At 65.5% G+C, this 11773-nt stretch overlaps 3 protein-coding genes and 1 non-coding gene across 11 annotated transcripts in view; 2 read left to right on the forward strand and 2 right to left on the reverse strand.

Moving 5' to 3' along the window:
* Positions 1-2361, forward strand: part of LOC105485908 (RAB40C, member RAS oncogene family) — a 41659-nt gene extending 39298 nt beyond the window's left edge. For all 3 annotated transcript variants that reach the window (XM_071083791.1, XM_011748515.3, XM_071083792.1), the window contains exon 7: positions 441-2361. In XM_071083791.1, the coding sequence (XP_070939892.1) occupies positions 441-721 (281 nt within the window). In that variant the 3' untranslated portion in view covers positions 722-2361. The remainder of the gene's footprint in view (positions 1-440) is intronic.
* Positions 2362-2515: 154 nt separating this feature from the next.
* Positions 2516-7110, forward strand: LOC105485907 (WAP, follistatin/kazal, immunoglobulin, kunitz and netrin domain containing 1). Its single transcript, XM_011748513.3, has 2 exons — positions 2516-4459; positions 5574-7110. Exons 1-2 carry the CDS (start codon positions 4289-4291, stop codon positions 7047-7049), a joined length of 1647 nt encoding a protein of 548 aa, XP_011746815.1. The 5' UTR covers positions 2516-4288; the 3' UTR covers positions 7050-7110.
* A 313-nt stretch (positions 7111-7423) lies between these two features.
* On the reverse strand, positions 7424-9688 carry LOC105485902 (methyltransferase like 26). Of its 6 annotated transcripts, none has more exons than XM_071083794.1 (6): positions 8984-9682; positions 8503-8665; positions 8273-8332; positions 7881-8055; positions 7708-7786; positions 7424-7620 (listed from the first exon to the last, which is right to left on the reverse strand). In XM_071083794.1, exons 1-6 carry the CDS (start codon positions 9254-9256, stop codon positions 7603-7605), a joined length of 768 nt encoding a protein of 255 aa, XP_070939895.1. In that variant the 5' UTR covers positions 9257-9682; the 3' UTR covers positions 7424-7602. The 6 variants fall into 6 exon arrangements, with proteins under 6 accessions (XP_070939895.1, XP_070939894.1, XP_011746806.1 ...); XM_071083793.1 differs by having other exon boundaries at positions 7424-7633; positions 8984-9676; XM_011748504.3 differs by having other exon boundaries at positions 7424-7633; positions 7881-7948; positions 8984-9672.
* TRNAG-CCC (transfer RNA glycine (anticodon CCC)) lies at positions 9617-9687 on the reverse strand. Its single transcript has one exon. It is a non-coding gene; the product is annotated as a tRNA-Gly (tRNA).
* Positions 9689-11773: the final 2085 nt, after the last annotated feature.

Below are 11773 nucleotides of genomic sequence, written 5' to 3' on the forward strand. Positions count from 1 at the left end.
GCCCCCACCCGTATGGAGCTCCTCTCCCCAGCTCTGCAGACTGGAGCTGGTGACAGTCAAGCTAGATTGAGTCAAAACCCAACCAGAGATACAGCAGAGGCTCCAGAGCAGGTCGGCTCGAAGGGCCAGATCACACAGCCCTCACGCTGGGAGCTGCAGCGTCCAGGCCAGGAGCTGGGCAGAGTGGCCTCGGGAAGCCCCGCAGCAGCACTGCCCAGTGTGCCTGGCTTTAGGGAGCAAGGCAGGGGATGGCGTGGCAGTGGACACATCTGTGCTGGGCAGAGGAGTTTGGGCATCCAGGTCCTCCAGGATCCCAGTCCAGGGGACACCACTAGGAGTGTGGAGACCCCGCCGGGCTTCTCTTGGGCACCTCAGGTCTCCCTGCGCAGGGCCGGGCCTCCCCCACAGCCCCATGGTCTGACACCCCCTCTGCCCTGCAGTGTTCAGCCTGCAGGACCTCTGCTGCCGGGCCATCGTCTCCTGCACCCCCGTGCACCTCATCGACAAGCTCCCACTGCCCGTCACCATCAAGAGCCACCTCAAGTCCTTCTCGATGGCCAACGGCATGAACGCGGTCATGATGCACGGCCGCTCCTACTCCCTGGCCAGCGGGGCCGGGGGCGGCGGCAGCAAGGGCAACAGCCTCAAGAGGTCCAAGTCCATCCGCCCGCCCCAGAGCCCCCCCCAGAACTGCTCGCGGAGTAACTGCAAGATCTCCTAGCAGGGACGGGCAGAGCCGCCTGTGCAGATGCTGGGAGGGCTCGAGCTGGACGCTTCTGGCTGGATGCCGGGCCAGTGCCACCTGCGTGGAGACTGGCCACACCAGCTGCCTCAGAAGCACTGGGCTTTCCTCACACCTGAGCCGGGTGCGAGGAGCAGCATGCACGGAGCACGTGCGGCAGGCGGGAGGAGGGGGCGCGGCTGGGCTGCTGGTGCTTCTTGGTGTGAAACAAGCCGGGCCTCCCCAGCTGCCTGGGCTCGACTGTGGGGAGCCTGGCTCGCCTTTCTTATTTATATAGAGAACACTTCACCTTTTTTGTACATTTTAAGGGGCCTTCAGGGAAGCCTGGGTGTGGCCCCGTGGTGCACTGGTGACTTCGTGGCCACGCCAGCTGTGGGGGTGCACTTGGGACGCCTCGGGAGGGGATTCGCAGCAGCGATGGTCAAAGCGTCCTGTGAATCTGTGCTGCGAGTGGCAGGGCTGCCCAGAGGCCGGGGGAGCAGACGGGGCCGGTGCTTCCTCTGGAAGCTCGGGTGACCTCAGTGGTCACTGTGCTGGCAATGGATGGAGGGTGTGGTCCTGTGGTCAGAGCCCAAGCAGCACTCAGGAGAGAGGAGAAAGGTGTGCCTGGGAGCCCATACTTTTGTTGTTCCCCAAATCTCTCCCCACGTGGGACTGAGAACCTTCCTGCTGTGATGTGACCCCTTCGGGGACATTGACCACTCAAAACTCAGATCACCATCTCTCCCACTCTGGAGAGTGCAGAGCTATCTGTAGTCTTATGAATATTCGATGGGCGGTGGCATCCGGACCCCGGGCACCTGTGTGCAACCTCCTGTTCTCGGCAGCTTCTGTCGCTGGCCCTGGGGTCCCCATAGCTGCAGCTCTCCTGTGAGGTCGCACGGCGTCAGAACCATACTGACCTTCTTAGGGACATGCCTGGAACCACCTCATCCATGTCCACGTCCACCTGGGGACCTCGGGAGCCTAGGCCCCTCCTCGAAGGCCCACCAGCCCGGCACTCGTGCTGAGCCCCAGGCACGCAGGGCCGGCCACCTCTCTCCTGAAGCCATTGGCCGCTCCTCCACCCAGTGCTTCTGCCCACGCCTGCCCCAGCAGCCCCTCTGCAGGGTAGCAGTTGCCTGGGCCTACCCACAGCACTGGTGCTCACCTCTACCTCCTGCCCTCGGGCCACACAGCACGGCATGGCCAGCACGCAGAAGGAGCCCTCCTGGGACCCAGGACCCCCGTGGTGGACTCCACGGCGCACGCTTCCCAAGGTGGTCCCACGGAGGGTGCTACTGGGCACCAGTGGACTCGCCCCATGGCCCATTCCCGGGAGATGAGGGCTGTGGCCTGCATGAGCTGCCAGATGAGTAAGGGAACCCCGGCCAGGCGGCCCTGCCACAGTCCCCAAAGACACTGGCCTCCTGCTCCAGCCTCCCTGTCCTGGCCCCACCTGTCCTGTTGCTGCCAGCAGGGCCCTTGTTTGGGATTATGAACAAACCACACAGACTTTGAGGACCTACATGGTCCTACATTCACGGCATCAACACTACCCGCACTGCTGTTAGACGCTCCACCATTCCTGGTTCTTTCCGAACCGTTCTTTGTACAGTAAATGGGATTCGGCTGTGGTCCCCACGTTTTGCTGTGTCTGGTGGGGTGGGTCTGGCGGTGGTGGTGCCCCATGCCAGGGGCCAGTGCTGCTTTGTACCAGGCAAACTGACCTCTGGCCTTTGTTTTGCCTGCTGTCCCCTGCGCTGACCGGGCCGACCTGCGGCAGTTAGCTGGGTTCGCCTCAAGAAAAAGTGAGGGCTGCAGCTGGGCTGGAGCGGCTGGGCCTGGTCATGGCCATTCTCCGCTTCCCAGTGGACGGGATCCCAGCTGGGCTGTACCGAGCCCTCGCTCACGGCCCATGGCAGCAGATGGCCTGGGTGAACTGTCCCCAACAGCAGCAGGACCCCAGAGGGCCAGGCCCTCCAGTCAGCCCCCTCAGCAGAGAGCAGCCTGCACGCTGGACCAATCTGGGTTGCCTGCCATGCCTGGCCCAGGGCTGTGTGGACACCCCGGAGGTGTGTCCAGTTGTTACAGGGACCACAGCCTCAGGCTCAGGTGCCTCCCTCTGCTGTTTCGTGGGCTCATCCAGGCCTTAAGCCCCTCCATGGCAGCTCCAGCCCAGCCGCCTACAGCTGGGTCAGGCCTAGCTACCCCACCCCCGTCCCCTTGTAGAGCAGGGACTGTGGCGCCTGGAGGCATCTCTGGGTCTCATTCTGACCAGACCACGTTCCTGTTACCCTGCCTCCCGGGTCAGAGGTCAGACACAGGGTCAGGGGGACCCTCCCTGAGGCCCCAGACTTCTGGAGCCACAGAGGGTTTGGAAGGGTAGATTCCAGGCAGACCTTTGTCCTGCACCAGCCAGGCCAGCCCCCTGCCCTCCCGGACGAGGAGGAGCCAGCCCGGGGATGTATGCCCCGCTGATGGGGGGCTGGGGCAGGGCAAGGCTCTGGTGCCCCAGGACACTTGCTCTCTCCAGCTGCAGACGCCCTTGCACTTGGCCTTCCCTCGCGCGGCGCCATCCACGCAGAGCCACGTCCAGGGCTGCGCAGTGTGTGGGCCGAGGCTCCGGCGTCAGCATGTGGGGCTGTTCTTATGTTTGTGGGCGGCCACAGGCCTCTTCCTGCTGCACCTGCCCCGCCTTGGGGACGGGCCTGAGCCCCAAGCCCGCAGCCTGGTTTCAGGGATGGGGTCTCTGGGAATGCAGTCCTGCCGGGTTGGGCCCCACCCCACCAGGGGCAGCAGAGCAGAGAAGACTGGGCTGTGCTGGGCGTCCTGCAGGCCCCTGTGCCCCTACAACAGCCGTGGAACGGGAAGGAACCTCAAAGGAGCAGAGTAAAGCCCTCGGCCCAACCCGGACACACGTGACCGTTGCCAGCCTGGACCTGACCTGAGGGACCCAGGCTGTGATCAGCCACACTCCGCGGGGAGGGCCTGTGCCTGCCACCCCACGGCATGGGAGCCTGGGGTCTAGAGGGCGTCAGGGACAAAAGCTGGGATCTGCTGGCCCTGCCCCCACCCTCCTGAGGGTCGTCAAGGAGACTGATCTCAGCCCAGGGGTGGAGGAGGGGGTTCGGGTTACAGGGTCCCCTCCCCTCCCCCTCTCCAGCCAGAGCCAGCCCTCCTCCGCCCCCGGTGACCCTCATGGCCAGTGGCTCTGTGCTCCTGGGCCTCTGGCCCCTCCCTAACCTCCTCCCCTCTGCCCTGTGCTGACCAGGGCCGGGGAGCCCCCGCACGGTTCAGACAGAGGGGCCAGGCTGAAGCTGGAGAGGAACCAGCGTCACACAGACGGCCTCTGAGAACTTGGAGACCCTGTAACCCACCCAGCAGGGGCGTCAGGACAAGCATCTGCTGCAAGCTTTGGCCTCAGGGGTGAAAGGGAGCCTCGGGGTTCTGGTGGGGGCGCCAACCACAGGCCCGGAGGGTGGATGCCTGCAGGAAGCTGGGCTCAGTGGAGCCCGAAGAGGGGCTGGTGGCCACACCCCCCAGCCCCCTGGCTCAGCGGCCCCCATGCCCGCCTCACAGCCACTCCTGCCGCTTCTGCTCCTCCTCCGGCTGACCTCGGGGGCCGGCTTGCTGCCAGGGCCAGAGAGCCACCCAGGCGTGTGCCCCAACCAGCTCAGCCCCAACCTGTGGGTGGACGCCCAGAGCACCTGTGAGCGTGAGTGTAGCGGGGACCAGGTGAGTGTGGTTGGGCTGGGGTCCTGGGGCTTGGGGCAGCCAGCCTGGGCAAGACCCTACTGGAAGCGCCACTTTCTGCCCGGACTCCCCAGACTTCTGCTGGTGTCTGGGTCTGGGCCCCTTGAGGGGCCCAGAGACACTCCCATCGTTGCCCTCATTTAAGAATAAGAGGTCTCCCACTCCAGCTCTCATGCTCCCCATGTGCCTCTCCCCCACCCTGGACATCATCATCCACTGGCGATCCCCCCCCACCCCGTTACTGCCTCTTCTTCTATCCTCTCTTCCCACCCTCTCCCATCCTCTTCTCCCACCCATTCCTCCCATCCTCTCCTTCTATTCTCTCCTCCCACCCTGTCCTCCCACCCACTCATCCCATCCTCTCCTTCCATCTCCTCCTCCCACCCTCTCCCACCCTCTCCTCCCATCCTCTCCTCCCACCCTCTCCTCCCACCCTCTTCCACTCTCTCCTCCCACCCTCTTTCACCCTCTCTTCCCATCCTCTCCTCCCATCCTCTCCCACCCTCTCCTCCCACCCACTCCTCCCATCCTCTCCTTCCATCTCCTCCTCCCACCCTCTCCCACCCTCTCCTCCCATCCTCTCCTCCCACCCTGTCCTCTCACCCTCTTCCACCCTCTCCTCCCACCCTCTTCCACCGTCTCCTCCCACCCTCTCCTCCCACCCTCTCCTCCCACCCACTCCTCCCATCCTCTTCTCCCACCTTCTCCTTTCATCTGGGACCAGTGTAGACGGTGATGGGGGTGCTGCAGCCAATGTTCAGCCTTTGTCCTGGCCTGTACCACCTGCTGGGTGGCCCTGAGCACTGTACGCCCTCCTTGGGCCTCAGTTTCCTCATCTGTACAATGTACCAAGAATAATGGAACTTGCTTGGGGCTGTGAGGATTCTGGAAGGTGAAGCCAGGTGGCACCTCTGGCTCTGTGGCTCCCCACAGGGGATGGAAAGGACAGGGAGTCCCTGGGGAGGCGGCCCTGGTGGCAGCCACAGAGCAGGGGGCTCCCTGCTACCCCACCTGGGACTCCCTGTGCAGGGGCCTGGCCAGAGCCCCCAGGGCGGGGGGGCATCAGGACTCCCACCTAAGTGTCCCCCATCCCCAGGACTGTGCAGCTGCTGAGAAGTGCTGCACCAACGTGTGTGGACTGCAGAGCTGCGTGGCAGCACGCTTCCCCGACAGCCCAGCCGCACCCACAACAGCGGCCTCCTGCGAGGGCTTTGCATGCCCACAGCAGGGCTCTGACTGCGACATCTGGGATGGGCAGCCCGTGTGCCGCTGCCGTGACCGCTGTGAGAAGGAGCCCAGCTTCACCTGCGCCTCGGACGGCCTCACCTATTACAACCGCTGCTACATGGACGCCGAGGCCTGCCTTCGGGGCCTGCACCTCCACATCGTGCCCTGCAAACACGTGCTCAGCTGGCCCCCCAGCAGCCCGGGTCCGCCGGAGACCACTGCCCGCCCCACACCTGGGGCCGCGCCCATGCCGCCGGCCCTGTACAGCAGCCCCTCCCCACAGGCGGTGCAGGTCGGGGGTACGGCCAGCCTCCACTGCGACGTCAGCGGCCGCCCGCCGCCTGCCGTGACCTGGGAGAAGCAGAGTCACCAGCGGGAGAACCTGATCATGCGCCCTGATCAGATGTATGGCAACGTAGTGGTCACCAGCATCGGGCAGCTGGTGCTCTACAACGCGCGGCTGGAAGACGCCGGCCTGTACACCTGCACCGCGCGCAATGCGGCTGGCCTGCTGCGGGCTGACTTCCCACTCTCTGTGGTCCAGCGAGAGCCGGCCAGGGACAGAGCCCCCAGCATCCCAGCCCCCGCCGAGTGCCTGCCGGATGTGCAGGCCTGCACGGGCCCCACCTCCCCACACCTTGTCCTCTGGCACTTTGACCCACAGCGGGGCAGCTGCATGACCTTCCCGGCCCGTGGCTGTGACGGGGCGGCCCGGGGCTTCGAGACCTACGAGGCATGCCAGCAGGCCTGTGCCCGTGGCCCGGGTGACGCCTGCGTGCTGCCTGCCGTGCAGGGCCCCTGCCAAGGCTGGGAGCCGCGCTGGGCCTACAGCCCGCTGCTGCAGCAGTGCCATCCCTTCGTGTACGGTGGCTGTGAGGGCAACGGCAACAACTTCCACAGCCGTGAGAGCTGCGAGGATGCCTGCCCCGTGCCCCGCACGCCGCCCTGCCGCGCCTGCCGCCTCCGGAGCAAGCTGGCGCTGAGCCTGTGCCGCAGCGACTTCGCCATCGTGGGCCGGCTCACGGAGGTGCTGGAGGAGCCCGAGGCTGCCGGCGGCATCGCCCGCGTGGCGCTCGAGGATGTGCTCAAGGATGACAAGATGGGCCTCAAGTTCTTGGGCACCAAGTACCTAGAGGTGACGCTGAGTGGCATGGACTGGGCCTGCCCCTGCCCCAACATGACGGCGGGCGACGGGCCTCTGGTCATCATGGGCGAGGTGCGCGATGGTGTGGCCGTGCTGGACGCCAGCAGCTACGTCCGCGCCGCCAGCGAGAAGCGCGTCAAGAAAATCTTGGAGCTGCTGGAGAAGCAGGCCTGCGAGCTGCTCAACCGCTTCCAGGACTAGCCCCCACGGGCGGCCTCCGCCGCCCCGTCCTGCTGAATAAACGCGCTCCCTGTGCCCCAGACCCCCTGGCTTGCTGCGGCTGGTCAAACGACCCTCACCCTTCCAGGCGCCCCATTCCCAGCCAGTTTCTGCTGGGGCCTTGCCACCCACTGGGCCTTGGGCTTTGGTACAAGGTCACCAGGGAGCGCCAGTCCACCCCTGCATCCCCCACCAGCTCCATCCTGCCTCAGCAGCTGTCCTGGCCCCACTCCCGCTGCCCAAGCTCCAGCAGCAAGGACCAGGATGTCCCAAGCCCTTGACCCCACAGGAGACCCCGTCTCCCACCCACCCTCACAAGGTGCTCCTAGGAGGAGGTGGGGCGGACAGCAAGCCGGTAGCAGGAAATGCTTTATTCTGAGCAGGCTGAGCCTTTCAGCCATTGGCTGAGAGCGCAGACTGGGTGGGGCTGTTATCCACAAGGCCCAGCCTAGGGAGGCAGGGTTTGTGCCCCACAGAGGCTCCGGCAGGGATGCAGGTGTGCGGGGTGAAGGAGGGGCTTAGTTTTTCCGGAAGATCAGGCACTTGTTGTTGGCTGGCATGTCCACCTGGAGAAATGCTTTACTGGAGGACGGCCCTCAACCCCTAGAGAGGCTGCCTGGGCCCCCGCTCCCCGACCTACCATCCTCTCCAGGAGCAGGCCACTGGCCTGTCCCAGGTCCTCCAGGAGGGCTGTGTCCCGAAGGCCCCATTCCGGGTTCCTGCAGAGCGGGGGGAGATGGAGTCGTGGCCTGGGGGGGGGTGCCACCCAAGCCACCTGCCACCTGAGCCAGACCCCCTGCCACTAGCTCTGACCTGCATCTGAGCATTAGGTCAAAGTCCACGTTGCTCTGGGGAGAGATCTTCCCGTTGATGGCATAGGGCTGCGGGGATGGGGACACAGCCCACTGGACCAAGGTTGGCTGTTTCCCAGAGAGCCCGGGACAGACTTGCAGGCTGGGGTCCGGAGAATGAAACGGGCACCCCCTCCCTGTCCCCAAGAGGGAGTCAGCCAAGGCCAGGCTGGTAGGCAAGGGGGTAGGGAGGCTGGCAGGTGACCCGGGGAGGGGTGCAGATTGGAAGTGGAGGGGAGGCCATGCTGGTGGCTGGGCGGGGGGCAGGGAGCCAAGGAGGGAGGACTCTGAGTAGGGCAGGAGAGAGCAGCTAGGACTTTGAGCGGGAGGCCCGCCCTGGAGAGGCCCACTCACCCCGTAGGTGATAAGCAGGGCTCTGGGTTTGAGCAGGTGTCCTGCTGCTCTGAAGAGCCCCTGGGGAGTAGGGAACAGGACGGCAGTGAGGCGCTGCCCCCAAAAGAACCCAAGGCCTGAGGCCGGAGACCCTCACCCCGACTGTGGTAGGGGCAAATCTGGCATGCTGGCTGCCCCCATGCAGGGTGAGGGGCGCCAGGGCAGACGCCCTTGCTGGGCCCCCCACAGACCTCCGTGCAGCACAGGGGACTGATGTGGGTCATGTTGATGCACAGCAACAGGTCCAGCGACTGCGGCAGGATCCCGCCCCAGTGCTCCCAGCCCCACGTCACGTCCAGGTGCAGCGGGGCCTTCACGTTGGTCAGACCGTGGGCTTGCGTGGTGGCCGCGATGCTGCAGGAGGGGAAGGCTTGGGTGGAGGCCGAGTCCTGCGCAACCGCCTTTCCGACGCCCCTACAGACTTTCTAAGGGGAGGCTGGGGGGCACGTTGCGAAGTGAAGGCCAAAACAGCTGAGAAAGGGGACCCCGAGGCCCACCCACTTCCGCAGCCGCGGGGGCCACACATCTGGGGCCTGCCCCGGGGGCACCCCCAGCTCCCACCCCGCACCCTCAGAGCCCGAGCCGCATCTTTTTCCTCCGGGGCTGCGGGGCAGGAGCTCTTGAGGCTCCGGCCGGCCGCACCGATCGGAGTGGCCGCCCCGGGGGCCGCACCTGTCCAGGCAGCGCTGGTCCACGTCCGACGGCTGCCACTCGGCCAGGGGGAAGGCGCGCGCGAAGTGCGCCGCGTGCTGGCCGGAGCCCGAGGCCACCTCGAGTACGCGGACGCCGCGCTGGGTCGGGTCCAGGTACTGCCGTAGCACGTGCAGGATGGGCTCCTTGTTCCGCTCCGCGGCCGCCGCCACCAGCATCGCGGCCGCAACTCCTCCCAGCTGCAGAACCGGCGCTGGTCGCGTCGGGGGCGGTGGCCGGGCTCCCGCGGGGCATGTCGGGAGCTGTAGTCCAGATGCCGCGGGACGCGTCGGGAGCTGATAAACTACAACTCCCAGGAGCACCCGCGCCTCTCGTTAAAGGACCCGCAGCCGCCAGAGGCACGGTGGGGAGCGGCTCGGCGGTGGGTGGCGGCCCCGGGCAGGGGACTCGACGGCGAGCTTGGCTTGCTGGTTTACAGGCGCCTCAGCTCAGGGACCCTGTCGCCCATGGCCGTCCAGGGTACCTGTCACTCTCCGAAATGTGTCAGCGCTGCGCCAGACTGGACGCCTTCCCCTGGTTTCCGGTTTTCTTTCCTTTATAAATCTCTGGCGTTAGCTAGAGTTCATTGTTCAAATGGGAAAAAAGAAAACAAGCTGCGCCGCCCGGGAATCGAACCCGGGTCGCAAGAATGGGAATCTTGCATGATACCACTACACCAGCGGCGCCGTCTACTATCGGTGCCGCCCGTGCACCCAAGAGACTGTGACGCGAGAAGCCCTCCGCGCATGCGCCGCCTTGGAGCCGGGCTCCGCGCAGGAGAGCTAGTGGTTGCCTAGGAAGACCCAGCTGGCGAGGCTGCGGCAGTGGGAGTCTCGCGGTGCCCCCCAGCGCCCGAGGGGAAGGAGCGGGCGTGAGGTACGCGGGCTGGAGGACAGTCTCGATTCGGGCCTGAGCCATGGAAACCGTTAGCCTTCGTGAGTCGATGGGAGCGGGGCCCTGTCGGGGCGGGGCTGGGGAGAGGGCGGGACGGGGAGAGGGCGAGCCAGGGCTGGGGCCCACGTTGGGAAGAGTTTTGGGCGGGGTTGCCAGAGGGGCGGGGCCACACCGGGGCGGGTCCGAGAGAGGAGGCGGGGCTAGGGAGGGGTGGGGTGGGACATGAGTGTGGAGGGGCGGGTTGGGGCGGGGCCAGAGCGGGGCGGGGGTGGCAGGGGCGGCAGAGGGCGGGGCGGGCAGTTCCAGCCTGCAGGAACTGGGGGGCCTGCGGGAGGGGCACCAATGGTGCCCCAGGGTTTCTCTGTGACACTGGGGTAACAGCACCAGCTCGGGGCTCACGGATAGTGTGAAGGGTCTGTCGGTGACCCCCGAAATCAAGTCACAGGCCGCGATTTGTGTGCGCCCAAGGGTTGGGGTCCCAGCCTCAGAGCCGGGCCTGCTCCAGAAAGTGCCCAGCGCCTGACTCTGCAGTCAGGACTGTCTTAGCGCCTTTGCTGGGCCATTTTTCAGCAATGGGAACCCCATATCCGACATCGTTCTGGCTAGGGCGAGGACGTCGGAAGGGGCAAACCAGGGAGGGCCAGTCACGTGGCTCAGGGCAGGAGAGTGGCTTACAGTCTGCCAGTCTGGGACTGGGAACGTGGGCCATGGGGCGCTCAGGGAGTCAGGGGTCAGGGACAGCCCTGCCAGGGGATGTTGGTGTCCGCCGTGGTGGTGACTGGGCAGACTCTGCAGCAGGCTCTTCAGCCCAAGCCCATGCTTTCCTCGCCTGACTGGCCGCCTCCATCTCTCCTTCTGTGGGCTGAGGACTTTCCCTCTGCCTCCTTCAACGTGCCCCCTGCCCCCAACCCCCACCTGGAGGGGAGCCCCAGGAGGAGGGGCCTGTGATGACCAGGGGTTCTCCTGGGGTCCAGGCACCTCTCCTCACCCAGGTTTCACCTGTGCTTCCCTAGACACAGGAAAGAGGAGCCCGAGATCAGTCTCTCTGGGCCTCCCTGCTTCTCCCCTTGAATGGAGCAGTGTTCAGGAGCTGCCCACAACGCCCAGCGCATGGCAGGTTTAGTGTTGCCTGACCTCAGGCTGGTGCTGGCCTGCACGCTCATGACTTGGGGATGCATGCTGGGTAGGCCACACCTGCCCTCGGCACCCCCCAAGCTCAGAGCCTGGTAGGGCAGCAGCCAGACTGGATGTCTGAGTGGAGGCGTGTGCTGCAGCGGCCACATGTGAGCACACACTCTCTGGGAAGTCGTGGATGCGTGTCAGTGGCTGGCAGGGGTCTGGGATCCCCACGGGATGCCAAACATGGCTCCCTGGAAGGATCCCCCAGTCCCTGCCACTCCTGGTGGTGTCCCCCCTTGGGTAGCCGAGGTCAAAGCTGTAGAAGCTGGGTTATCGCTCAGCCTCTCCTGAGACTGAATTTGGCTCCCCAAAGCCCCTCTTGAAGAACCTACCCTTCCCTGGGTGGAAGGGACTGTGACACAGGCCACCCTTCCCAGTGTGTGTTTATCTACGCGATAAAATACCAGTGCCGCGAGCACCCCGGGCTCTGGATTCCACGCTGGGAGGGACATGGAGTCCTGGTCCTGCCCACACAGCAGCACCTGCTGGCCTTGGCCTTGATGCTCACGCCCAGTCCCTGAACACGTCCTCCTGGGAAGGATAGGACCCCTTTGCTGCACCTCCCGCTCCAGGAGTCTGCCTGACCCATCCGTCTTGGGGTCTGGCTTACAGGAGGTGCTCGGGGATGCCTAAGGAGGGGCAAATCCTGTTGCGCCTTAGCTCCTCAGCCTCATCTGCCAGAGGGCCTGGAGGGCTCAC

Source organism: Macaca nemestrina, chromosome 18 (genome assembly GCF_043159975.1).
Source record: "Macaca nemestrina isolate mMacNem1 chromosome 18, mMacNem.hap1, whole genome shotgun sequence".
Taxonomy (NCBI): Eukaryota; Metazoa; Chordata; class Mammalia; order Primates; family Cercopithecidae; genus Macaca; species Macaca nemestrina.